The sequence below is a fragment of the Lineus longissimus genome, chromosome 6 (assembly GCF_910592395.1).
Source record: "Lineus longissimus chromosome 6, tnLinLong1.2, whole genome shotgun sequence".
In the NCBI taxonomy this organism is placed as follows: Eukaryota; Metazoa; Nemertea; class Pilidiophora; order Heteronemertea; family Lineidae; genus Lineus; species Lineus longissimus.
The window spans coordinates 19,416,259-19,441,902 of NC_088313.1; the positions used below are offsets into that span (position 1 = coordinate 19,416,259).

The window sequence follows — 25,644 nt, forward strand, 5'->3', positions numbered from 1 at the left end:
CTCCTCGTTCGTAAGTTGCTTGTTTCACTCTCTCACTATAGCCACCAATCCTCTATTCACCTCAAGGGTTAATCTTTCTCTTGGGTGGGTAACCGGAAGAAGCATGTCAAACAGTAGTGGTAACATCAGGTAAGAACGTGAAGAAACAAGCAATACTTATCCATCAGAAATAGCTGGATAGGTGGTCATAAAAACTAGTTGGATTCAAGACGAATGAATTTATCAATGAATTGATGATTACTGTACATACTGGCGGTGTGACATCAGTGGTTGCTCCAATATTTCAATGGTTCCATGCAATAGACAGCCAGAGAAAACAGAAAAACGCGTCACTATCTCCCTTTCAGTGCTCTTCTGAATCTCTTCAACACAGGCCGGGGGAATGGCCACAGATACATGAAGTAGCGTAACGGCAAGAAAAACGGTTTCGATGTACGTTCCGACGATAACGAACTATTAATGGTCGCTCTGCCCAATCAGGTAGCCATTTGATATTGCGCCTTATCTGCTATTGATTTACTTCAACATGTTTACACTTGTTACGATTCAAGAACATCGTTGGTGTCTGCTGGATTCATTTCATCATCCACGGATATAAAGTTTACCGATCTACAAGCTATGGTAGAGACGAGAACTACTTCAGTGATGGGGAAACATGGAAGCAATGATAACATAAACTAAGTTAAAAAAAGAAAGTTGGGGTCTGATAACTGAAACACCACTGCGAGTTCGTCCACAAACCGCATTTGGTAGTATCCTTAGTCGCCGACGGAGCCACGAAAACCGTTGGTTCACCTGGCAAGGCAAAGCTCTGAACAATCTTGCATTATGAGAATGTCTTGACTGTCCACTCGCAACACTTCGAGTGCAAGCACCATTATAGCAGGCATTATCTATTGATATTACTTAGCATTCAATGTGGTCGACAGCCATGGTTAAACCTTTCCACTGACTCACTCTGTAGACCGCTTAAATGTGCCCTTCCTTATTCCTGGTTTCATCTCACCTACGCCATTCATCTATCGTCTGCTTTTCTACTTACACGTTACTTGGGACGCTCTGGCGCTGATGGTATAACGTTGTGTGACGGTATGCGGACAGAATACATGATGGAATATGTCCACGTCTACGAAGGTCTAAAGAAACGTCATATCACAAGGATACCGCAAACATCGTGGGGTGCATCGAATTCTATAAGTGGGCGTGGCAGGTTCTGAAGTTTAGTAAGCAAAAAAGCAAGCAATATCTTCAGCGTACAAAAACCGAAAGCTTAGTGTTAACTTCTTGTCATTTCAGTAGATTGGGTGGTGGATGTCTCTAATTACTTTCGTTCAGGTATAGGCTAGGTGGTGTAATTTGCCTTTCCGCGTTCTCGAGGCGCATAACTAACGGCTGTGGGCTGCAGGTCTACACCTGTTGCATCGTTTACCCAATCTCACCTTTGTCATTATACAATTACTGTAGCTAACAAACAATATGCAGCAAACACTCTTTCTGGTCCATAACACAGAATGTAACAAACAATAAGCAACAAACACCCTTTCAGTTTCAGGTTGATTCACCGGCATCGGTTCCGGAGAAACTCTGTTGGGAACTTCAGGGGAGCGATACGCGAACGACACGCCAAAACTAAACGTGCTGCTGATCTCCAATCGCCGAGTTTGTGTCGGAAGCGATGCGGGACGGAACGATGCGCTGGGTAATGTGTAAGACTGGCGGTGGATCATCGCATTACTCAACAGAAGGCTGAACAACGAGATTTGTGTACAGCAGCCTGAAGAACCGAAGTACATTCTATAACCCCTCGTGATTGGATGAATTATGAGGACTATACCATGGTGATGCAGGATTTAGTGCTCCTGATTGGCTGATACATGTAAGACAGAAAGGTTCCCTGTTACGGAGAGGTTCCCCGTTTCTGTTGCATGAAATTCGTGAATCGGGCACCGCTTGCCTGATCACAATGAGATCTTTATGTAATCGGTGCAGAGGTTGAGTCACCGAAAAGGCGATGCGTCAATGTTTACCGGAAATGAGGAAATGTCCAATGACCAATTCAGAAGCTGACGGATGATTTGACAAATATTGCCATCGTTGAAACATGTTGTGACGAAATTGATTCAAATGATACGGTCAACGATGACGAATATCCTAGATTTGCTCAGGCTTACGAATGAAACAAAACGGATTTGCTGACGGGTTGGCGGAATGACAATGCTTTATTGCACTAAAACAAACATCGAACTCCACACGAGTTTACCTTTTGCAGTTACATGATCTTTTCTTTGCTAGTGACTTACTACTTCCCTGTAAACGGTTTGTCACGAAGTCTGATCTACTAGGTACAATTCAGTGACTCGAAGCTGCTTTCTAAGAAAATTTATGATGTGCAAAACAACTTTCTCTTTCTATGATTGCAAAAACCTTACGAAGTTCCTTCAATACATGGTAGGAGAAATTTCTTCTTGGTAAATGGCGATGTTTTATTGGTGAGGCAGAGGTTTTTGCCGCCTTTGAAACTCTACGTCCGGGTTAAACGTATTAGTAACCCGTGTCTGTTTATTTCAGAGAGACGGGGCCTTGACCGCAATTATTCCGTGATAATTAACAATTGATTGTAGTTCGTTAACTATGATTAGCTTGGTGGGTGGTATATCTTGTTGAAGCAGCTTTTGGCTTACCACCGGAATTCACAGAAAAGGGTCGGGCATTACCAGTGAAACGCTTTTGCGAGGGGACTCACCACGCCCGTGTGCAGATACGTACGGAACATCTCCCATGGATCGGGCGCATGTTGATGTTTGTTCTTGCCGTGTCGTCGACAAAGAAGCTGGTATGCCAGAAACAAATGGTGAACGTTATTCTTGACCAGTAAGGGAGTCGTGAACATTTTCTTGCTTTTGTTTCACTCAATTTTTCGTTTAGTGAAAATACGGTGGATTCGGTACCGATATCTAGCGCTGTCCGAGACATGAAGGATATGTACCGCTTTGATATATCGGTACTTCTTTGCTATCATTGCGGCGCAATGGTTATTTCTTTGGCGAACAGGTTGTTTTTTGCTCTTTAATTCTTCTTCAGACCATTGTAGACGAACAGGTACTTCAGCTGTTGGTATAACTCTTCTTTGGTTCCCATTTCAAGCCGACTTGGATAGACTCGTTGTAGAAAGTTGCGTGCAGCTGGGAGTAAGGTTCCATCGTAAATGAAGCCCAGACAACGAAAAACAAGTTGCCCATCCCGCCTTTTGCGGGGTTCATTCACAAATTTACCTCAGACTTCAGTTATGCAGCAGGCCTAAATACCAAGCACACTACATGTGTCTGGCCCATCTCAATTGCCGATCCCGGAGTGGCAGACTTTAACCCCCCCCTCCCCGGAAAAAGTGTCATTCCCAAATCGTACGACGATGGATTAAGATATGGTCTATAGAGACACTAGTCCCAAGCTGATCATATTGAAAACCACTGGTATAACAAAAAAAGGTCCCTCAAACGAAGGCTCGTAAGCATCCCTACATCTAACGGAAGCAATATGACAACAAAATCATTTTCAACTTCAAAAACAGTTTATTTAGATCCAAGAACTAGAGCACAAACATGCACATAAGAAAAGCACATTTTCATGCAGTTTGGATTTGTTTCCGACTTTTCAATCCACACAGTTGGGATTTTTGTCAACTTTTTAATTCAAACGAAATTCTAAACTTCACAACATTCAGACTGAATTTGCTACACAGAGAAATAGAGGAGCATCGTAATGCAGTTGGGTAATTGCAAGTTCAAGATAACGCCTACTTTGTGATCAAGTTGTTTTGATTCACCGAGCCCTGTCAGCTAGTGGAATTCTTCTGTTCAAAATTAATAGTTCATTGTTTCAATCGATTCCATATCACTAAAGATAAGCTTCCAATTGTTGTCCTTCCATGGAGACTGGACGTAACTCCCTTGCTTTTCTTGGTTTACTTTCCCTTCAGCTTCTTGCCACCTTTCTTTACGGCGGGGCTTGCCTGAAAGGACGAAGTACAAGAATGATATTCGTAAAATCAGATTTACCCCAAGATAATCGTTCTATTCCGGACTTTGGGCTAAAATCCCTCTATACACACGTGCAGAACTTTGACATGTCCCAGGATAGAATGTCCGGGGAACAAAGGATTCTACTTTGCGCTTTAATCTCTGAGCAATTGATGGTCATGGCCTCCTCTTGAGTAATCATGGAATAATCGGACACTTTTTCTAGGGGACATTGTGTCATTCTTACACCGGCAAATATTTGTAGCACCTGTTGGCATTAATAGGAACTAGATTGTCCCCGTGTGTTATAAGGCAGTATCACATTTAATTCCCACCTTGCCCTTCTTCGTCGCTTCATTCTTTTTTCCTTTGACAGCCTTCGTCGGACCATTCTTAACGTTCTTTCCCTGAAAACAAAAATACAACCGTTTACCTGTTTTAAAACATCTTTTTTATTTATTATCAAAAGTTGAAAAGCTTTGATAAATAAATAAAAGTTCTCTGTGTGCATTCACCAATTTAAAATCGCCGTCATTGACATTCTGGCGCATGGTGTAATCAAGCATGCCCTGCGCTCGGGACGCAGTGGACCGGCCTGCTAATTAGGATGACGCAATAGAGTCTAGCATTTTGAAGCCGTTTTGCGAACACAACATCTAAAGGTATTAAAAAGCATACCAACCTTCTTCGCCTTCCTGCAAATGGACGAAAAAGAAATATCACGTTTAGCTGGCTCGACAGTGATGGTGATATACATGGTTGACCTTCTGAAGCATAATTAGTAGAGTAGAATTTGCGGAGTTCTCAAGTCCATCATCATCATCGCCGAATATGTACTAGTTCTCTAGTCTTCAGTCCAGGTTGCAACCAGAGGACGGTATTGGAATGAGAAGACTTAAACTTCTCAGGTCCTCCTGAGGTACCCGCGACTACACATAAATATCGACAAATTGAAACAGCTAAGGAAAGTTACACTCCGGACGCAGTGAATCGGTTCCGTCCTTCCCTATGAAGGAAGTATGATTAGGATGACAAATGGACTGTCTCGGGAGTTTAGGAAAAGCTTGAACAGGGTATACGACTTCGAGTTTTTACTCACTTGACATCTGGACTCGATTCCACCTCTTCTTCGTCATACTCTGACATATCCTCATCATCCTCACTCATATCCTCTTCGTCATCTTCTTCGTCCTCTTCATCATCCTCGTCCGCCTCCATCGATTCGTCTTTGTCATCCTCCATCTTGCCACGCTTGAAAACGAAATGCGAGCCAAATGAACACTTGGATGACGATCATACAGGTTCCCATTGGTCAGGGCTTTCCAAAGAATGGTGATGACCATCTTATCTGACGACTATAACTGTGTCAACGAAACCTTAAATGGCATTAGTTCTTTAAAAAATTTGCAAATTTACCAATATGTACCTTGGACTTCACTCCATTCTTAAGTGCTTGGGAAGCTTTTCGTTTCTTGGAGGATTCCAGCGCCGCAACCTCCTCCTCGTCAACTTCCGTGTCCTCCTGCTCCGTACCCGTCTCGTCGGCGCCGAACTCATCGCTCTCATCCGGGAACTCTAAAAACGAAACTGTTGCGTAATCACTCAACTAAAACGACAGATTAACAAATCTGGGGAACGAGTTTACAATCCCCGATCACACCCCAAAAAAAGGTAATCGGTTGACTGACCAAGCACCACTGTTCAATGGATTTATAGTTGAATGCGATCAAACTACGTCATTTCCGATCGGGGATTCTAAAGTTTAGCCCAACCGACGAACCACACCCATGGGAGATACTGCCAACTACCAGGAATCTTTACATGTAACATTTCAGTTGAGAGCGCTGCTTGACGGCTCCGGACCGATTTGGTCACAGAACGATGGTCTTTACAGACCAGGTGCAAAAGTCATTAAGGACTTGACCAGCAACTCACCTACTAAATGCTGTGCAGCAATTGACACTGGTCCTGCTCCAGTTTTTAAAGTGAACTTAACTGGCACCCGATGGTCGAAACTGATATCGAGTAGGCACTGAAAAAAGGGAGCAAGTTATGTGTCCATAGGCGACGCCTCGTCTCACGATCGTAAACATTCTTACATAAAATAGTTTCCTTTGAGCGAGCTGAACAGTCACTTTGTTTCGATGACAAGTCTTGGTTTGCCTCCTGAAACCACGCCTTTGCTTCTTCGTCGTGGAAATGAAGTCGTCTTGATCAACAACGAGGACTCCGCAAAGACGCCTGTCAGAATAATCAAGAGGTGTTTTCAACCCATCGTATACTTATAGTGGGAGAAAGGCCAACCTACCATATTGTTTTGTCCTGCCGTCAGTGATGCTATGGGTTGTTTTATTTCCGTGTCTTTAAAATTCTTCGTCTCCACTTCGATGAGATTCACGTCCCCTGTTTTGGCACCAGCACCTAGGACGGCCTGCAAAGGAATCTTTCAAATTGTCATAATATCATTAAAGAGACATTAAAGAGACGGTGCTATTCAAAGTCGCGACGGCTCACGAACAAGTTTTCAGTAGTCAGCTTTAAAATGTTATGGTCGGATATTGTGAAATCGACCAGGAGCCGTTCGGCTGGTATTACTGGACTCGGAAATGAACAAGAGCTACACGTACACTTTTTAGGAATAATGTGTGTGAAAAGAAGTCTCGGTCTTCATCTTCTTCTTCGAACGTCCATTCTGCGGATGGTTTTTCTTCAGTCAGAGTACAACCTAAGAGTAAAGACAATTTGAATAAGAGCACTACTGTGATCTCGAACATGAGCCGACAAGCAGTGTTCGCATCAGACGGTTTTACTGATCGTTGAGAATGCCCTTTGCAACACAAGTCTGCAGCTTATAGTTGGTGTCATTTTGTAGGCACTCAAATGCGAGGCCCTTAAAGAGGGAAGTCAAATTTGTGTAGGGAAAAATTTCCCAATGTTAGGACCACGTGCTTTGGATCTCCGGAAAGGACCATTCATACCCCAAGAAAGACACCATATCAACAACCTACCCCAGAAAAACGCAGCGTTCATATGGAGCAGGTGTTGATTTGGGGAGTGTCATGTATTCCTAATACGGACGAGAAAAAATTACTCCAAACAGGACAGATAGATTTGGGTAGAGAAGTGAAATAACAGCAACCTCACCCCAGAAATATTCCCTTGCAGAAGCAGCGTCCATTTTTTTTTAGGATTGAAAAGGGAGCGGGCGGAATGGTGTGCTTGTTCCTTCCACGAGAGACGGAATAGAAAGAGCGTGACAACGTGGAGGTCTGTGTGTGCTTTAGTAGGCCTATTATGTGACCGCAACCCTTGCCACCTGATCTTTTGTAATGTCCGTCGGTGTCTGCACTGCCTGTCCTGTCTTTTGTGTGTTCGCAGTGGTTGTGACCAGCTTATGTAATGCCCGTCGTAATTTCAGCGTTACGCCTGATAAACAACTTTTCCATTCGACAAGCTTTCCCATTTCATTTATTGATGTAAGAAAATAGGGATAACTTATTATACAATAATGTAATCTCAATTGACGCAATCACCAAATTTGAAAGTGGTTATTCCTGTCGGGTAATCTTTGATTCATATGTGAAGTGCAAGCTCTAGTGAACTTACACAACTGTTGAATAGGGGAGCCCCCACGCCCCAAGATACTCTATCATCCACTTGTTATGTTTTCATATTTATCACTCACACAACGTAGTGAGTGTAATGGTTACGTATGTATACACTGTATGTAAAGTGTAAACAAAACACATCAAACAAAGAAACTAGATGCATTTGGCTATCTGAATGTGGTAATGGCACCCCAGTGCAACCTCAATGTGCTCATGACGTGACGAGAGCAAATCTCACGGGTGGAGCGGAAATCCGCCATATTGAGACATCATCGGCGCAAACAACTATTTCTTTTGACCCTGCCGGAGTGCGAAATTTTTTTCTGCAGGATACTTCTGCCACAGTGTACATCTGACAGCCAATCACAATTGGCGCGATCTTTGACGTCACACTGTTTATTTATGCATGATAATGCAAATACAATGGACGATACCGAGTCGCATGCCGAGTGCCACTTCAACTGTGAATGTGACAATAGTTCATTGTCTGACCCCAATTATGCTCAACTCAAGGTTTGTGTCGTAGTGTTTAGGAATGAATTGCACAGATTCATTGTAAAATTGATGATATTATGCGTACAAAAGAGGCATCAGCTGATCTGATCACTACATTGCAGTGCATGCATTGATTTGTGAAATTTTAAGGGGTAGTGACACTGACAGTGTTGCCAATGTTGATAATTATTAAAGGGACAGTGTATCCGATGTCTCGCGATTTGTGAAATTTTAAGGGGCAGTGACACTGACAGTGTTGCCAATGTTGATAATTATTAAAGGGACAGTGTATCCGATGTCTGCTGTTTGTTGAAGGTATCAGGCCTATTTTGGTAGTTTGAACATTGTTGAAGGGCCATTGTATAAAACACATTTTGACAAGCAAACAAAATAAATTGAATGGTGGCGCCACCTATGCATATACAGCAGAACTAGTTACACGGTTGACAGATAAACATTCAACCTCGGCTATTTTGCCGAGCACAGTGCGCCTTTAACAGACAAGTCCAATAAATACACTCCACTCGACATTGACGACAATGAAAATACATGTTAAGATACTGCAAATAAATATATTTTAGCTAATATACTCCTCTAACCATTTGCTAACTTGTTCTTTCCAAGATTATCAGAACACGTGGCATTGTTGACATTATTGCGCCATGTGGAAAGATGATGTCAACAAAGACACGTGCTTGCCTTGAATTCTGATTGGCTGTCAGATGTACACTATGGCAGAAGTATCCTGCAGAAAAAAATTTCGCTGCCGGAGTCTTCCAAAGCAATCGATTGACTGACTGACTCTGACCCTGGTGACGTCGATTTTTAAATGCTTTTTAAAAAAGGCCATTCAAAGATTGAAGCAACTGCAAAGATAATCTTTTATATCACTGAGGTTTATAAATACGATATGTGCAGAAAAATCTGTACAACTATCGAGATATACGATAACTTGGAACTATTTCGGCAAATCACTTTGCCACCTGTGCGACCTTCTCACAATTGCGGCGCGCTCGTTTGCATACCGCATATAAGAGGCGAATAAAATCTCCATTTCACCATGAAAGCCTTTACGGTTCAGCGCTAAGAGTGTTTGACTGTGGATCGGCTGGTCACGGGTTCGATTCCCGGTGAATCTGGCCCAGTTTTTTTTCTTCTTCCGTATCTTGTTTTCTAATCATCCATGTGCAGATGTCAACATTTTCATCGTTATCATTATCATACCCGGCACCCAATCTTTTCAAACTGAAGCACATACTGATTCCGGGCATTCGAGTACTACCGATGATGGTTCGAATCGGCATCTGGTATTTTCGAGGATTCATTGGGGCAAAAAAGTATTAGTGTCGGACCGTGACTTTTCCAATCAGAATTAGTCAAAGGGTATCCTGAGCTTCAGGCTTTTTATACTCCTTCGACATATCGAGAGGCGGAGGATATTGAAAACCACTGGTGTCTAGCTGGATGGTTAAAGGGATAGCCAGTCGTTGACGTATATCTACTGCTGGTCCAATCATATCTAGTTCCTACTTCTAACGCCAATCGGAGAGAGCGGTAGCCGGTACATATTCACTGAGAGCACGGTTCACTAGCAGTTCAATGTGCTCGTGAAGTGACTAGAGCAAATCTCACGGGTGGAGCGGAAATCCGACATATTGCTCACATCATCGGCGCCAACAACTATTTCTTTTGACCCTGCCCGAGTCTTTTGAAATAGATTGACTCTGACCCTGCTGACCTCGATTTTCACAAACTTTTTAAAAAGGCAATTCAAAGGTTAAATCAACTGCAAAGATAATGTTTTATATCAATGATATATAAACATTTTCATCGTTATCATTATCATACCCAGCACCCAATCTTTTCAAACTGAAGCACATACTGATTCCGGGCATTGACTCTGACCCTGCTGACCTCGATTTTCAAAAACTTTAAAAAAAAGGCGATTCAAAGGTTAAATCAACTGCAAAGATAATGTTTTATATCAATGAGGTATATAAATACGATATGCTGAGAAAAATCTGTACAACTATCGAGATATACGATAATTTGGAACTATTTCGGCAAATCACTTTGCCACCTGCGCGACCTTCTCACAATTGCGGCGCGCTCGTTTGCATACCGCATATAAGAGGCGAATAAAATCTCCATTTCACCATGAAAGCCTTTACGGTTCAGCGCTAAGAGTGTTTGACTGTGGATCGGCTGGTCACGGGTTCGATTCCCGTTGAATCTGGCCCTTTTTTTTCTTTTTTCTTCTTCCGTATCTTGTTTTCTAATCATCCATGTGCAGATGTCAACATTTTCATCGTTATCATTATCATACCCGGCACCCAATCTTTTCAAACTGAAGCACATACTGATTCCGGGCATTCGAGTACTACCGATGATGGTTCGAATCGGCATCTGGTATTTTCGAGGATTCATTGGGGCAAAAAAGTATTAGTGTCGGACCGTGACTTTTCCAATCAGAATTAGTCAAAGGGTATCCTGAGCTTCAGGCTTTTTATACTCCTTCGACATATCGAGAGGCGAGGGATATTGAAAACCACTGGTGTCTAGCTGGATGGTTAAAGGGATAGCCAGTCGTTGACGAATATCTACTGCTGGTCCAATCATATCTAGTTCCTACTTCTAACGCCAATCGGAGAGAGCGGTAGCCGGTACATATTCACTGAGAGCACGGTTCACTAGCAGTTCAATGTGCTCGTGAAGTGACGAAAGCAAATCTCACGGGTGGATCGGAAATCTGACATATTGCTCACATCATCGTCGCCAACAACTATTTCTTTTGACCCTCCCGAGTCTTTTGAAATAGATTGACTCTGACCCTGCTGACCTCGATTTTCAAAAACTTTAAAAAAAGGCGATTCAAAGGTTAAATCAACTGCAAAGATAATGTTTTATATCAATGAGGTATATAAATACGATATGCTGAGAAAAATCTGTATAACTATCGAGATATACGATAATTTGGAACTATTTCGGCAAATCACTTTGCCACCTGCGCGACCTTCTCACAATTGCGGCGCGCTCGTTTGCATACCGCATATAAGAGGCGAATAAAATCTCCATTTCACCGTTGAAGCCTTTACGTTTCAGCGCTAAGAGTGTTTGACTGTGGATCGGCTGGTCACGGGTTCGACTCCCGGTGATTCTGGCCCAGTTTTTTTCTTTTTTCTTCTTCCGTATCTTGTTTTCTAATCATCCATGTGCAGATGTCAACATTTTCATCGTTATCATTATCATACCCAGCACCCAATCTTTTCAAACTGAAGCACATACTGATTCCGGGCATTCAAGTACTACCGATGATGGTTCGAATCGGCATCTGGTATTTTCGCGGATTCATTGGGGCAAAAAAGTATTAAGTGTCGTACCGTGACTTTTCCAATCAGAATTAGTCAAAGGGTATCCTGAGCTTCAGGCTTTTTATACTCCTTCGACATATCGAGAGGCGGAGGATATTGAAAACCACTGGTGTCTAGCTGGATGGTTAAAGGGATAGCCAGTCGTTGACATATATCTACTGCTGGTCCAATCATATCTAGTTCCTACTTCTAACGCCAATCGGAGAGAGCGGTATCCGGTACATATTCACTGAGATCACGGTTCACTAGCAGTTCAATGTGCTCGTGAAGTGACGAGAGCAAATCTCACGGGTGGATCGGAAATCTGACATATTGCTCACATCATCGTCGCCAACAACTATTTCTTTTGACCCTCCCGAGTCTTTTGAAATAGATTGACTCTGACCCTGCTGACCTCGATTTTCAAAAACTTTAAAAAAAGGCGATTCAAAGGTTAAATCAACTGCAAAGATAATGTTTTATATCAATGAGGTATATAAATACGATATGCTGAGAAAAATCTGTACAACTATCGAGATATACGATAATTTGGAACTATTTCGGCAAATCACTTTGCCACCTGCGCGACCTTCTCACAATTGCGGCGCGCTCGTTTGCATACCGCATATAAGAGGCGAATAAAATCTCCATTTCACCGTTGAACCCTTACGGTTCAGCGCTAAGCGTGTTTGACTATGGATCGGCTGGTCACGGGTTCGACTCCCGGTGAATCTGGCCCAGTTTTTTTCTTTTTTCTTCTTCCGTATCTTGTTTTCTAATCATCCATGTGCAGATGTCAACATTTTCATCGTTATCATTATCATACCCAGCACCCAATCTTTTCAAACTAAAGCGCATACTGATTCCGGGCATTCAAGTACTACCGATGATGGTTCGAATCGGCATCTGGTATTTTCGAGGATTCATTGGGGCAAAAAAGTATTAAGTGTCGTACCGTGACTTTTCCAATCAGAATAAGTAAAAGGGTATCCTGAGCTTCAGGCTTTTTATACTCCTTCGACATATCGAGAGGCGGAGGATATTGAAAACCACTGGTGTCTAGCTGGATGGTAAAAGGGATAGCCAGTCGTTGACGTATATCTACTGCTGGTCCAATCATATCTAGTTCCTACTTCTAACGCCAATCGGAGAGAGCGGTAGCCGGTACATATTCACTGAGAGCACGGTTCACCAGCAGTTCAATGTGCTCTTGAAGTGACTAGAGCAAATCTCACGGGTGGAGCGGAAATCCGACATATTGCTCACATCATCGTCGCCAACAACTATTTCTTTTGACCCTGCCCGAGTCTTTTGAAATAGATTGACTCTGACCCTGCTGACCTCGATTTTCAAAAACTTTAAAAAAAGGCGATTCAAAGGTTAAATCAACTGCAAAGATAATGTTTTATATCAATGAGGTATATAAATACGATATGCTGAGAAAAATCTGTACAACTATCGAGATATACGATAATTTGGAACTATTTCGGCAAATCACTTTGCCACCTGCGCGACCTTCTCACAATTGCGGCGCGCTCGTTTGCATACCGCATATAAGAGGCGAATAAAATCTCCATTTCACCGTTGAAGCCTTTACGGTTCAGCGCTAAGAGTGTTTGACTGTGGATCGGCTGGTCACGGGTTCGATTCCCGGTGAATCTGGCCCAGTTTTTTTCTTTTTTCTTCTTCCGTATCTTGTTTTCTAATCATCCATGTGCAGATGTCAACATTTTCATCGTTATCATTATCATACCCGGCACCCAATCTTTTCAAACTGAAGCACATACTGATTCCGGGCATTCGAGTACTACCGATGATGGTTCGAATCGGCATCTGGTATTTTCGAGGATTCTTTGGGGCAAAAAACTATTAGTGTCGGACCGTGACTTTTCCAATCAGAATTAGTCAAAGGGTATCCTGAGCTTCAGGCTTTTTATACACCTTCGACATATCGAGAGGCGAGGGATATTGAAAACTACTGGTGTCTAGCTGGATGGTTAAAGGGATAGCCAGTCGTTGACGTATATCTACTGCTGGTCCAATCATATCTAGTTCCTACTTCTAACGCCAATCGGAGAGAGCGGTAGTCGGTACATATTCACTGAGAGCACGGTTCACTAGCAGTTCAATGTGCTCGTGAAGTGACGAGAGCAAATCTCACGGGTGGATCGGAAATCTGACATATTGCTCACATCATCGTCGCCAACAACTATTTCTTTTGACCCTCCCGAGTCTTTTGAAATAGATTGACTCTGACCCTGCTGACCTCGATTTTCAAAAACTTTTAAAAAAAGGCGATTCAAAGGTTAAATCAACTGCAAAGATAATGTTTTATATCAATGAGGTATATAAATACGATATGCTGAGAAAAATCTGTACAACTATCGAGATATACGATAATTTGGAACTATTTCGGCAAATCACTTTGCCACCTGCGCGACCTTCTCACAATTGCGGCGCGCTCGTTTGCATACCGCATATAACATGCGAATAAAATCTCCATTTCACCGTTGAAGCCTTTACGGTTCAGCGCTAAGAGTGTTTGACTGTGGATCGGCTGGTCACGGGTTCGACTCCCGGTGAATCTGGCCCAGTTTTTTTCTTTTTTCTTCTTCCGTATCTTGTTTTCTAATCATCCATGTGCAGATGTCAACATTTTCATCGTTATCATTATCATACCCAGCACCCAATCTTTTCAAACTGAAGCACATACTGATTCCGGGCATTCGAGTACTACCGATGATGGTTCGAATCGGCATCTGGTATTTTCGAGGATTCATTGGGGCAAAAAAGTATTAGTGTCGTACCGTGACTTTTCCAATCAGAATTAGTCAAAGGTTATCCTGAGCTTCAGGCTTTTTATACTCCTTCGACATATCGAGAGGCGGAGGATATTGAAAACCACTGGTGTCTAGCTGGATGGTTAAAGGGATAGCCAGTCGTTGACGTATATCTACTGCTGGTCCAATCATATCTAGTTCCTACTTCTAACGCCAATCGGAGAGAGCGGTAGCCGGTACATATTCACTGAGAGCACGGTTCACCAGCAGTTCAATGTGCTCATGAAGTGACCAGAGCAAATCTCACGGGTGGAGCGGAAATCCGACATATTGCTCACATCATCGGCGCCAACAACTATTTCTTTTGACCCTGCCCGAGTCTTTTGAAATAGATTGACTCTGACCCTGCTGACCTCGATTTTCAAAAACTTTTATAAAAAAGGCAATTCAAAGGTTAAATCAACTGCAAAGATAATGTTTTATATCAATGAGGTATATAAACACGATATGCTGAGAAAAATCTGTACAACTATCGAGATATACGATAACTTGGAACTATTTCGGCAAATCACTTTGCCACCTGCGCGACCTTCTCACAATTGCGGCGCGCTCGTTTGCATACCACATAATGCGAATAAAATCAGCTTTCAGCATGAAAGCCTTGACGGTACAGCGCTAAGAGTGTTTGACTGTGAATCGGTAGGTCACGGGTTCGACTCCCGGTGCCACAGTTTTCTCTTTCTTCCTTTTCTTGTTGTCTAATCATCCATGTACAGATGTCGAAATTTTTATTTTTATCATTCATATACCCATACCCTGCACCCAAACTTTTCAAACTGCAGCACATACTGATTCCGGGCGTTCGAGTACTACCGAGGATGGTTGTTCGAATCGTCTGCTCGGACATACAGTTGTGTGAGTTCACTAGAGCTTGCTCTTTACATATTATTTACTTTGTGATCAAGTATGATGTATGAGATGATCCCCCATCCTTACAGACGTCCGTTCGTAGCATAACCTTGCGCAATGAACCCTAGATCCTGCCACTCATGTGGACTGATGCATCAGAGGTCGCAGCGGAATTCGTCGGCTTAGTTTATCTCCACCGACAACACAAAATGGTTGACGTGTCTTCATCCATTGTCATCAAGACGTGCCAAGTTCAAAGTTTTTGTGTTTTGACTGATGCAATATTGAATATATTGACACGTCTCGCTTACCAACTGAAAGGTTACTTCTCAACCTTTCATTCAATGTCTAGATATCGGTGAAACTTTGGACTGTAAGCGTTTACCACACGTTAATTGTTAATTTGGACATTGCCACAACCTTCATTAATGAAGTAGAGTAGTTTAAAAGAAGAAGAAGAAGAAGAAGAAATCGGTCGGTAAGTGGTATATTACTTGGTGTTTTGGCAGTTTTGCTTTTGCTGCAGCCTGGGGCCGGGCCGGGGGATACTTTTAAAGAAGGGGTGTATGCACATCTGTGTCCATGGACCCTTTTAAAGTCCTAGTAAAGGAGGCGCTGGCTGATGCTGTGAAAACCTCAAAGATCGCAGGCTCAACCTTAATTTCCGAAGACAATATTATTTATGAAGAGTGCATGTTCTTTCCAATTCCAGTTAAGAAAAGAATCCAAAGCTATATCTTCCTTGCTGTTTAAGTAGGCCCTAAGGACAAGGAAAGTCACCCAGTACTTAAAGATGCACAATCATGTCAGTACACTCCTCTTCTTGCTGTTCTGTTACTTTGCTGTGAGCAGCCCACAGGAAGCAGCGAAGGAAGCGAAACCATCTGGAGGCCGATATGGAGCTATGGTAGCTGTGGAGACTGAGGATGATGATGCTTCTGTGGAGGAGGAAGGTAGGCCAAGAAGTCTTGAGTTAGTTGGAGTTGGTTTCACTAGCTATGCCCTCGTCTTGCTTCCATGGAAAGATGGTGAAGACCAAGTCAGTTGGATTTGATAATGTTATTGTTGTGTGACACAATATTCCAACTTCAGGCTACATGACTACGTCAAACAAACTTTAAAAAGAAGCCTGTTCCCTCCAAATGGTAGCCTCCAAATGATGTCTTTGTTATGTCAGGTTTTTTCATTGACCAGTTCTTTTACTGAATGACTGCCTCATATTGTAACTTATCTTTTTCAGCAGCAGCAGAGGCCAGCTCCAAGAAGGTGACTGTAGATATCGATGGGGAGCAAGATCCGAGTATGGAAGTTTTCTACCCGACAAAGGATTGGCAAACAGTGAAGCCAGGTGAGCAAATCTAATCTAAAAGTAACTAACTTAGCATCTGTCCTAACCACTGAAAGTTTTCCTCGACATTGAAATGTTAGATCTGGTAAGGCCATGGGAATTATTAATCCTGTTTACCGTCCACCTCCCGCATGGGTTCTGAGCGAACATGAAATATTTTCATTATTTAAAAAAAATCTATTTATTTTATTGTTGCCATCATTTTTTTATTTAAATAATCTTTCCAGTGGTTCATCTTTACCTTAAATGATTGAAAAACACAATAAAAACTTGGCAGGGTGGGCTCTTCATCATAATAATGACATTTTTTCAATGCCTCATGTTGATGACCGACCTGATTTCCATTTACTGGAACTTGCTGAATCGCGTGTTTTGACCAGTAAATCAGACTGTAAACCGATAATGAAAAATGAAAAATGAAAAAAAGCCTCATCATCTTTTTAAATCTCTCGGACGGTAAACAGGATTAATCATTCCCATGGCCTAATCTGTTATATTCCTCTCAATCGATTTAATCTACAGGCCAGTCCATTCCAAAGGGTCTCCACGTCAGGATGAACTTTGAGACAAAAATGACGGAGGCAAAACTGATGGAAGGAGATGATGGAATGAAGTACTGGAAGAAAGGTGACAGGGAGGGAATCGTGAATACAAAACAGAAATCTTTTACGCGAGATGAGCTGAAAGAGGCACTTAAGGAATTCAAGGCTAAAAGGGATGATGTCCAAGATGTAAAGGTAAATGCGGTGATAGAAATTGTTGTGTTGCTGTAACTTGGTTTGATTAATATCAACATCAGATTTGAAGTCCGATGGCATAGTGTCCTATCAAGATACCAGGAGGTGCAGGGCTCACACAGAGGTAGGTTTTCACTCCAAAAAGACAACAAATGAAATGAAACTCCATGTGATGATATTCGATTTCGTTTTGGTACAGATAAAAGAAGAAGCCCTAAAGAAGAAGTTCAAAAGTTACGAAGAACTAAAGCAAGATTTGAAGACCATGAATCTGAATGTGGAAACAGACAATGAGATTATCACCAAGCTGCTGGAACTTTACAAGAATGATTCGATAAGTGTTGACTTGAGGAAAAACATCCTCTCGGACTTGGAATACTACTTACACCAGGTTAGTGAGCAATTGCCAGGCTCGTCTTTGCCTCAGTCACTCATTAAAAGGGTCTTTAGTTTAATGTCATTTTGCTGTTGCCTTATTGATTTCATAAAATATTTTCAAATTTTCAATTTCCAGATTGACAATGCAGTCGACTTTTCTGTTATGGGTGGTCTGGACCTGGTTGTTAAAGACCTGAATCACACAGATCCTCAGATCAGGAGTGAGGCAGCCTTTGTCATTGGAGCTGCTGTTCAGAGGTATTCCACTTAAATTTAAATTAAGGCTATCAATTCTATTCCCAAACCATTGTATTTTTATCAGAAAGACTCTGGTCGATTCTACTGGAATTGATTCCAAAAATGGGATGTTCTATTTTTCAGTAATCCAAGGGTCCAAGTCAAGGCCATTGAAGCCGGTGCCATGCAGCAACTGATACGAATGTTATCCATAGAGAAAGATCTAGCCTTGAGGAGTAGGGTGCTTTATGCTCTGTCATGCCTTCAGAGACATTTCCCATACGCTCAGACTAAGTTCCTCAAATTGGGCGGCATGGCTGTGCTGACCTCACTTTTCACTCAGCCTGGGACGGAGAAACTGCAAGTCAAGGCGATATCTCTTACTCATGATGTACTATTAGAACAGGTTAGTTCTAAGAAAGTATTTGTTAAAAGTTGTTCTCACATGATTTCGTCTCAAGGGACCTGGGCACCCTCGCTCTCAGTTGGCAATGTGTTTGACGCTTCCTTAGTTCTACCTGAATGGATAACCCCTCAAACAGGACCATGTTGGTCTGTTGTTCTTGTCCTTATTTAACATGTTGTCATTGTTCAACTGATGATTTCAGCAAAACTTTTCAAATCAGATTTGTGCATCAAGTTAACACTTCTATTCTTGTTGCAGCAAGACGTCATGCAAAAATCTGACCTAAAGGATCCTCATGAAAAAGAAAAACTTCGGCAGTATAAAAGGTGAGTTTGGGAGTGCTGACCTGGATGACTAAGCTGAAAAGATCCCGAAGAACTTTTTATGTTCAGAATGGAAAACCAAGGACACAAGCTTAACTGTTTAAAACTGTGAATGTCGAGTGGATGGAAAACCTCAGCAACACCGTGTTTATTCAGGATGCTGTTTGTTGTATGTAGGTCGTTGCCATTTAATTTTACTCCTGTAATCAGGACACCTCTTAATCAGGACAGCTTAGTAGGCCACAACAGTGTCCTTTTTGAAGAGATTCTTTTTGACATTGAATTCATTTGTTTTCAGTGTCCATCTACGTGAAGCCATGATAGAGCAAGGATGGTGTAATTACATTCCAAATCTTCTAGTCGCCCAAGACCACGATACGCGAGAGAAAGTCTTGAACGCCATGGAACTAGTCTTACACAACTGTAAACCAAACTTTGCCAAATCTGTTGGAACTCTCCAGCAATTGAAGGTGGAATATGAACAGTTATCATACGATGAGCGTAAAGAAGGGGATGACGATTATTTTCAAAAGTTAGTTGCAAATTTGACGAATATTATTTCTGGTCTGCAGTCTGTGAATGGTGCTCATCGAGATGAGTTATGATCTCGGATTAATCATACACTTTTAACATATTTTTCTGTTGTATTTTGTGTACTGATGTTCCAAGGACACGGATGAACCGCCCCAACGTTTCAGTCCTGAAAGAGTTAACATGTTGTTTGAGAGGGTCTCGTTCTTGAGACCAGGGTTTATGAATATCGACTGTAAATATACTTTTTGCTTTTCATAATAAAAGAAACAAAACATGACATTGCCTTGTTTTTGTCGGTCTGTGAGTTGTGTTTTGGTCCATCTGTAGGTTGTGACTTTGCATTTGTGTCACATCTTCACGTCAATGACAGTATGGTTGCAGGACACCAAGATTATGATGAGCTAGTCTGCAGTGCAATCAAGTGCAACATGTATTGGATTATCTTCATCATGATAATTGAGGCTTTTTGACATCCGCCTTCGCCTTCAGTAGTTTCTTGTGAATGAAGACCATGTGAAAAACTAGTTGGCGGAGGAGATGGTATATTGACCAATGTATTCCACAGTTCAGTCGAGACCAATTTGAGGCTATGAATTTTCGTTAGGGAAACTGCAAAATGATTGAAACGTCCAGTACCATAGAGTGCTCAATACCATGCATCAATGAGCAACATTCCCTAGGTCGGTTGACTCCCGTGTTGTCATAAAATACAGTCAAGAGCAGTCGACTGGGACACCGACGGTGGAAATGGAGAGGACTACCAAGTGCATCGTCAGGCAGCACTAATAATGTTCAGTGCATTTGATAGGGCTGGATGGGATTTGCGTCAAGGGAAGACTGATCCTTGAATGTAAAGCAACCTGTCATTTCAAATAATGTAGATGGGAATTATAAATGAGAAAGGAACTGCTTGGTTCACATTGATTATCACAGACTTTTAATCACACACAAATTTACATTACATACGTACATGTAACACAAGCACATGGATGACTAAACACATTCTTAAAATCTATGATTTTAACAAGTTTATGAAGATCAATGATGCTTCTTCAAGATCAGTTATGCATGCAGGCAAGACTTATCAGCATTTCCACCATCGTTTTTATCCCCAAGTGTGACAGATTCTAGGAGAGAGCTTTGATCAAGTAGGCCATCTTCATGTGGGATGTAGCTTTCATGGAATGAACAACATTACTGGCATCATAAGGATGGAATTCTGTTGGACACACTCTCATAAGGACGGATATTCCTAACTACAATGTCAGTGCAAAATTGCTTACTGAGTGATAGAAAAATTACAAAACTGGACCTATTGTGTACATTGTACTTGCATTGTAGGGATTACTTTCAACTAGTTAATATAAGTCACACTGCGGCTGGAATTGATATTTCCACTAAACCTAATACATGGACGGAGATTTTAACCGAAGCACAGTATTTGTGCTAACTACATTGACTTTCCTCAAGTGCACTTCTAACACTTACACAATCTTTCTACCATCATACATGTACAACACTAACATATACCGATGACCTTTGTACATACAGTGCTTTTTCTAGGGTACCAATCTGTTCACAGGACTTTTCTACTCTCAAAAAATCAGTCTTTCAATCAAGCATGTCATCCCTTGACTTCTTGCTTGAACTGTTTTCCGCATAGCAAGACTGAGCGAGCCATTTCTTCCAAAAGTCCAAAGCATCACTTTCTGTCAAATGACGATATCTTTGGAGTCCTCGCATGCAGTTTGGCCAAACATTCTGAGTGCACTTCTGATACACTAACAGCATTTAAACGACTACAGCAGTTTCTCAATGGAACCTTTCCCGGGCCTAGTTAGTTTCTGAAGAAGATGAGTTCATTTGAATCGTAGCCCGTCACACAGAATGCTCGCCCATCTGGAGAAACGAACCGACCACCAACCAGCTGTAGATCAGATACACTCTCTGAAAATGTGTGTTCAACCTAGAAATGAAAAAGAACATGAAGGATTATTGAGAGAAAAGAAACAGTAACATGATTACATAAGCCGTTTGAACAATAGATGATATTGCAGTCATCATATTTACAGTCGCTGAAAGACCAACAGCTCACAACATTCACGTTCCTTCGAGAATTACAGCTGCACATATTATGTAGACAATTCACTCTGGTCTGGATTACTTTTACCTACCTCTAACAATGCACCATTGTGATTCAGCTGCCACACATGGACAAAGGAATCTTCACCCACAGAGAGTAACTGGAATAAGGAGAGAACAATGAAGGTATGACACACCTATAGAATATAACATCCTAATAGACAAAGTCAATGCTATGCGAGTCAATGGCATTACTTCAAGGGCACCTGCATTTATCATTTTTATGGCAAGTAAGAAGCAACAGTTTCCTGTTTCTCCAAACATCAAACAAAGGTATCGCTTGAGGCCAAAAGCATGCCTACTGCTTGACGGCTGAAGTGGAGATGGACAGAACTTTGACCAGTTAGTTTCTTACCTGTCCTCTTGAACTTATATCAATAGCAGTGACCCATCTAGCATGTGCTGCAATTTCAGCAGACATTTTCCCCGTAGACAAGTTGAAGATTCGGAGATGGCCATCGCCATAACCAGCAGCAATGATGTCAGAATACACTGCTAAACTTGAACACGGGTACCTAAAAAAGAAATCGTAACTCCCAATTTTCAAATGCACAGTAACTGATTTGGTTTCTTGAGATCAGATCTAAGCTCAGGTTGAACAGGTTAACTTTAACTTTACCCCTGCTTGCCACCCAAACCCCGCTACATGTAGCATCACACTACAACAGACCTCATGAATTATTTCGCCAGAGATGCGAGGGAGTTTTGGATGTTTGGAGTAATCACGGCCCGGATGGAAGCACTTTTCACATGACCACCACCACATCTCATGCCAAACGTGCCCCTTAAAACAGTTTTCCTGCATACTCACCCTGACCCACTGATCTGCGCTCTCGTAGAAAACTTGTCTGCTCTTGCTTGCCAAACACGTATATTTCCCTGATCGTCACTACTCACAAGGTTATCATTATGGGATGTAATATCACAGATGGGATACTTATGACCTGAAAAGACGATGAATATAAAAAATATCAGCAACAAAGAATACATATGTGTGTAATGTTTAATCACTAATGCACTTCAAACAATGTTCTTCAACAAGATAAAACTTGAGGACTGATATTAAAAAAAAAATCAAGATTCTCAACCATGTGCCCTCGCTACAGCATTTGTGGACAAAATCACCTTACCTGCCCAACATCACAAACTACTCCAACAGAGCCAAGAAGATGACAAGCATAATATTTCCTCGTTCCGTGGAAGCACAAGGTTTCTTCACAATGATACTTACCTTTCAATTTTTCAGCTAGCGTAACATCTGTTCCTTTGGGGGGAATATTGAAAACTAGGATGTGTCCTTCAAATGTACCTGGAAGTACCCGGTATAAGACAACATTGATATTTCTGCCTGAAGACATTCTTAGAGAAAAGACTAATAACTGGTAAGTAATATTAGTAATTACAGAACTTTAATTACAGAACCGATTACATGGGTGTCTACTAAGGGAGGTTCATCCTTACCAACACAGACTGTGTTTGTTCCTTCTATATGGCATATCCCTCTAGAAAAGGTGGGGGTGTCAGTAGCTTGAGGGTCTCCTAGTGCATGCCAGTAAAACAAGGCTGAGCTTTCTCCTTCGTACATCTGAATAGCTTTTTGCGATGTCACAACCAGTATCATCCTCGATCCAACTTGGAGGAATTTAGCCTGGAATGTAAGAAGTGACTAGTACTGTAAATAGGATATAGAATGTCTTTATCACCAAGCAAGAAACACAGTAGGATGGGCACAAACAAATACTCATCACATCACATACAGCCAGCCATCTGATGATAAGATGTCACAACCTGACTTTCACACCCAGGACAGGAGATCACTGATCACATTCTCAGATAGGGCAATGTTACCCTTGCTGGCAATTGCTGGCTGCAGGGTCAGGACCATCCGATTCAATCAAGAGACAAGACACTAACTCAGCTGAATCCGACTGTCGTTCTACAATTAATGTTCTACGCCTACGGTATCTCAACCGTGAACTGTCTCCCTCTTTTACCTGAACCGTTATTTTACAATGTTAAGCCCTTCCTGACCTCTGATTCAGAGGGCTGTGGTCTGAACGTTGTTTTTGTGTTCATACCTGGATCAATATTGGATTCCAGAAGCCAACACCGGCCTGACCAGAGGTGGACGGTTCTTTGCAGAGAAGTTGCCGGTGATTTGGACAAGTTCCATCAATATTTGTGCTCACGATATTTGCAACCGCTTTGTGGACGATTGCATACGTAATTTGGTTCTTTTCCGAGCTGACATGTATAGTCAAGTTATTGCACATTGAAGATGCGCTACCCTTCAAAGTAAGGGGCTTGTCTTTTCGATACATTTTGATTTAGATCTAGTGAAATATCAAGATTTTCACAAAATTTTTCCTTTTGCCAAGGTAAACAATATGGACGAGGTATCCGGTCGTTTCGCTTCCTAACCTTTTCGCCCCCAGTCGTTCCGCTCCAAATCGAAGTCGTTTCGCTCCTGGGATTGAGAATGAATTAAGATTTGTTGAAATTCATCGATAAACTCCACATGTACAAATATATTCACTGCATTTGCGGGAAAGTGCAAGTGTCAAAGTAGATGTGCTTTCCAGGCTTGTAAAATCTTCAAAGAAGGAATCGTTTAGCCATCGGTGATCCTTGGCAGGTCACTTGTCTTTTCTCGCAGTTCAGCAGTTCAGTGTACTCAGGGCACAGATCACTGATCATCTGAGAGATAAGGATTCATACTGGTGATAAACAATTCAATGCAATGGGAACTCAAGTTAAATGTGGTCATCTATTCTGTCAAATTCTGACATGTCTCATGAAAACGCTAATAAAACAATTTAGAATCATTGGAAATTTTTCAAATTCACTTATGACATTGACAAGATATAGGAATACACTTCTGCAAAGTTTGATGAAACTCCCAGCATTGATTTTTTTAAATCACAAAAATGTTTGTGTACAGAATGTACACGGACCATTTTGCAGGTGTCCTGAGCCCGCTCCTGGCGCCCCTGTCGTTGGCCATCCATACTACATAGTACGCACATAAAACGTCCACACAGGAGTAATGCCGCGAGAAGGGTCCTTGAATGTAAGTAGGTTGGAATATTGATAAGCTGTGATCGGCAACGGTCGGTAGCACCATGTTTGGGGTCATAATATGAGGAAGGCTCAGGCCTTGATAGGGAGCTCTTCGTTAATAGGGCTGGTAAGCGAGAAGACTCGGGACGGTGGGGGGGGGGGGGGGGTTATATAGTTAGGATGATGCCATCATGGCAGTTTACCGAAGAAGCAGTTGGCTAGCACACAATGTCAATGATTGATGGCGAGTAGTTGGTGGGTGGGAGAGGGGGGATATAGTTTGGATGATGCCGTCATGGCAGTTGACCCAATACAATAGACGCTGTCGCAGTATAGAAAATAAGTGGGGAGAATGTGGGAAACTATAAACACAACAGGAGAAGGATAGGTATTTTTGCCCGGAGATAAGCATAATGATCCCAAGACCCAAGTGTAATTAAGATTTATATTCTAATTCAAAAAGACCAACGTCGCCTAGACATACAGTCATGCATAGACTGGTGTAGCACAATGCATGAGACACCCTGTATAACGCAAATTTGAAAAAATTTCACCTCTATGCCTTATAACTTCAAGATTTACACCTGATCACTTGGTCAAACTTGGTCAGATGTATTCTACAATACAAGAGACATGCTATTCAGAAATGTATTGGTTTGTGTGAGAGTAACGTACTGCCAGGTCTACAGCCGCTGGAACAGGGGTATGCATGAAATGACGTCGCGTCATTTTTGGAGGCAGGTAGGCCTGGCCTCCGCACCGGCTTGTGAGACCTGCGGGTAGCGCGTGCGTTTGAGTTAAGTGCGCATGCGCTTTCTACGGAAAATTAAAATGGCCAGTGTTGTGGACGAGTGGTTTCAGGTTTCACGGTAGGATTTTGACATGGAAACGGGGAAATAGACATTGAGACCAATGTACTTTCAAGATTATTGCATTATTAATGGAACCAGACCGTTGACATATTGTCACACCCCATGATATTGACGAAATCGTCGTCGAAACGGGCAGCCCCGGACCGATCATGTTGGTGCGCTTGAAACTACGGAAAAGTTAGCAGACGGAAAATCTTTTGCGGAATTTTGCCAGTTCAAAGCACGATTTCGTCGCGGAAAGAGAAAAATAATCTCTGGCAGCGATGCAGCTTGTTGTTTAATGCATTTCGATTCGCCCCAGGGTATCGTTACACTTTGATTCGGCCCTGTTTTGACGAAATCTTCAACCGAACAGCGGCTTCTCTGCGTAAACATCGTAGCGTCCCGCTGAATTGTTTGGAAAAAGAAAATCTCTCCCCAGGTAAATTGCTGTGCATTAGCGTATACGA

General features: G+C 42.0%; 3 protein-coding genes across 5 annotated transcripts; 1 reads left to right on the forward strand and 2 right to left on the reverse strand.

Moving 5' to 3' along the window:
- Nucleotides 1–3,539: 3,539 nt before the first annotated feature.
- Nucleotides 3,540–7,337, reverse strand: LOC135489848 (mitotic apparatus protein p62-like). Of its 2 annotated transcripts, none has more exons than XM_064775427.1 (9): nucleotides 7,161–7,337; nucleotides 6,644–6,741; nucleotides 6,325–6,447; nucleotides 5,952–6,048; nucleotides 5,443–5,591; nucleotides 5,116–5,267; nucleotides 4,699–4,783; nucleotides 4,352–4,423; nucleotides 3,540–4,009 (listed from the first exon to the last, which is right to left on the reverse strand). In XM_064775427.1, exons 1-9 carry the CDS (start codon nucleotides 7,192–7,194, stop codon nucleotides 3,962–3,964), a joined length of 858 nt encoding a protein of 285 aa, XP_064631497.1. In that variant the 5' UTR covers nucleotides 7,195–7,337; the 3' UTR covers nucleotides 3,540–3,961. The 2 variants fall into 2 exon arrangements, with proteins under 2 accessions (XP_064631497.1, XP_064631498.1); XM_064775428.1 differs by having other exon boundaries at nucleotides 3,542–4,009; nucleotides 4,699–4,711; nucleotides 7,161–7,334.
- A 7,884-nt stretch (nucleotides 7,338–15,221) lies between these two features.
- LOC135489838 (nucleotide exchange factor SIL1-like) lies at nucleotides 15,222–19,398 on the forward strand. 2 transcript variants are annotated; one of them, XM_064775400.1, is made up of 9 exons: nucleotides 15,222–15,636; nucleotides 15,871–16,111; nucleotides 16,402–16,506; nucleotides 17,029–17,243; nucleotides 17,443–17,634; nucleotides 17,758–17,879; nucleotides 18,003–18,264; nucleotides 18,523–18,590; nucleotides 18,886–19,398. In XM_064775400.1, exons 2-9 carry the CDS (start codon nucleotides 15,952–15,954, stop codon nucleotides 19,190–19,192), a joined length of 1,431 nt encoding a protein of 476 aa, XP_064631470.1. In that variant the 5' UTR covers nucleotides 15,222–15,636; nucleotides 15,871–15,951; the 3' UTR covers nucleotides 19,193–19,398. The 2 variants fall into 2 exon arrangements, with proteins under 2 accessions (XP_064631470.1, XP_064631469.1); XM_064775399.1 differs by having other exon boundaries at nucleotides 15,225–15,636; nucleotides 16,399–16,506.
- Nucleotides 19,399–20,051: 653 nt separating this feature from the next.
- LOC135489845 (WD repeat-containing protein 54-like) lies at nucleotides 20,052–23,748 on the reverse strand. The gene is made up of 7 exons (XM_064775414.1): nucleotides 23,342–23,748; nucleotides 22,725–22,911; nucleotides 22,495–22,572; nucleotides 22,075–22,207; nucleotides 21,619–21,778; nucleotides 21,296–21,364; nucleotides 20,052–21,087 (listed from the first exon to the last, which is right to left on the reverse strand). The coding sequence occupies exons 1-7, from the start codon at nucleotides 23,582–23,584 to the stop codon at nucleotides 20,959–20,961; spliced, it is 999 nt and encodes a 332-aa protein (XP_064631484.1). The 5' UTR covers nucleotides 23,585–23,748; the 3' UTR covers nucleotides 20,052–20,958.
- Between the last annotated feature and the right edge of the window lie 1,896 nt (nucleotides 23,749–25,644).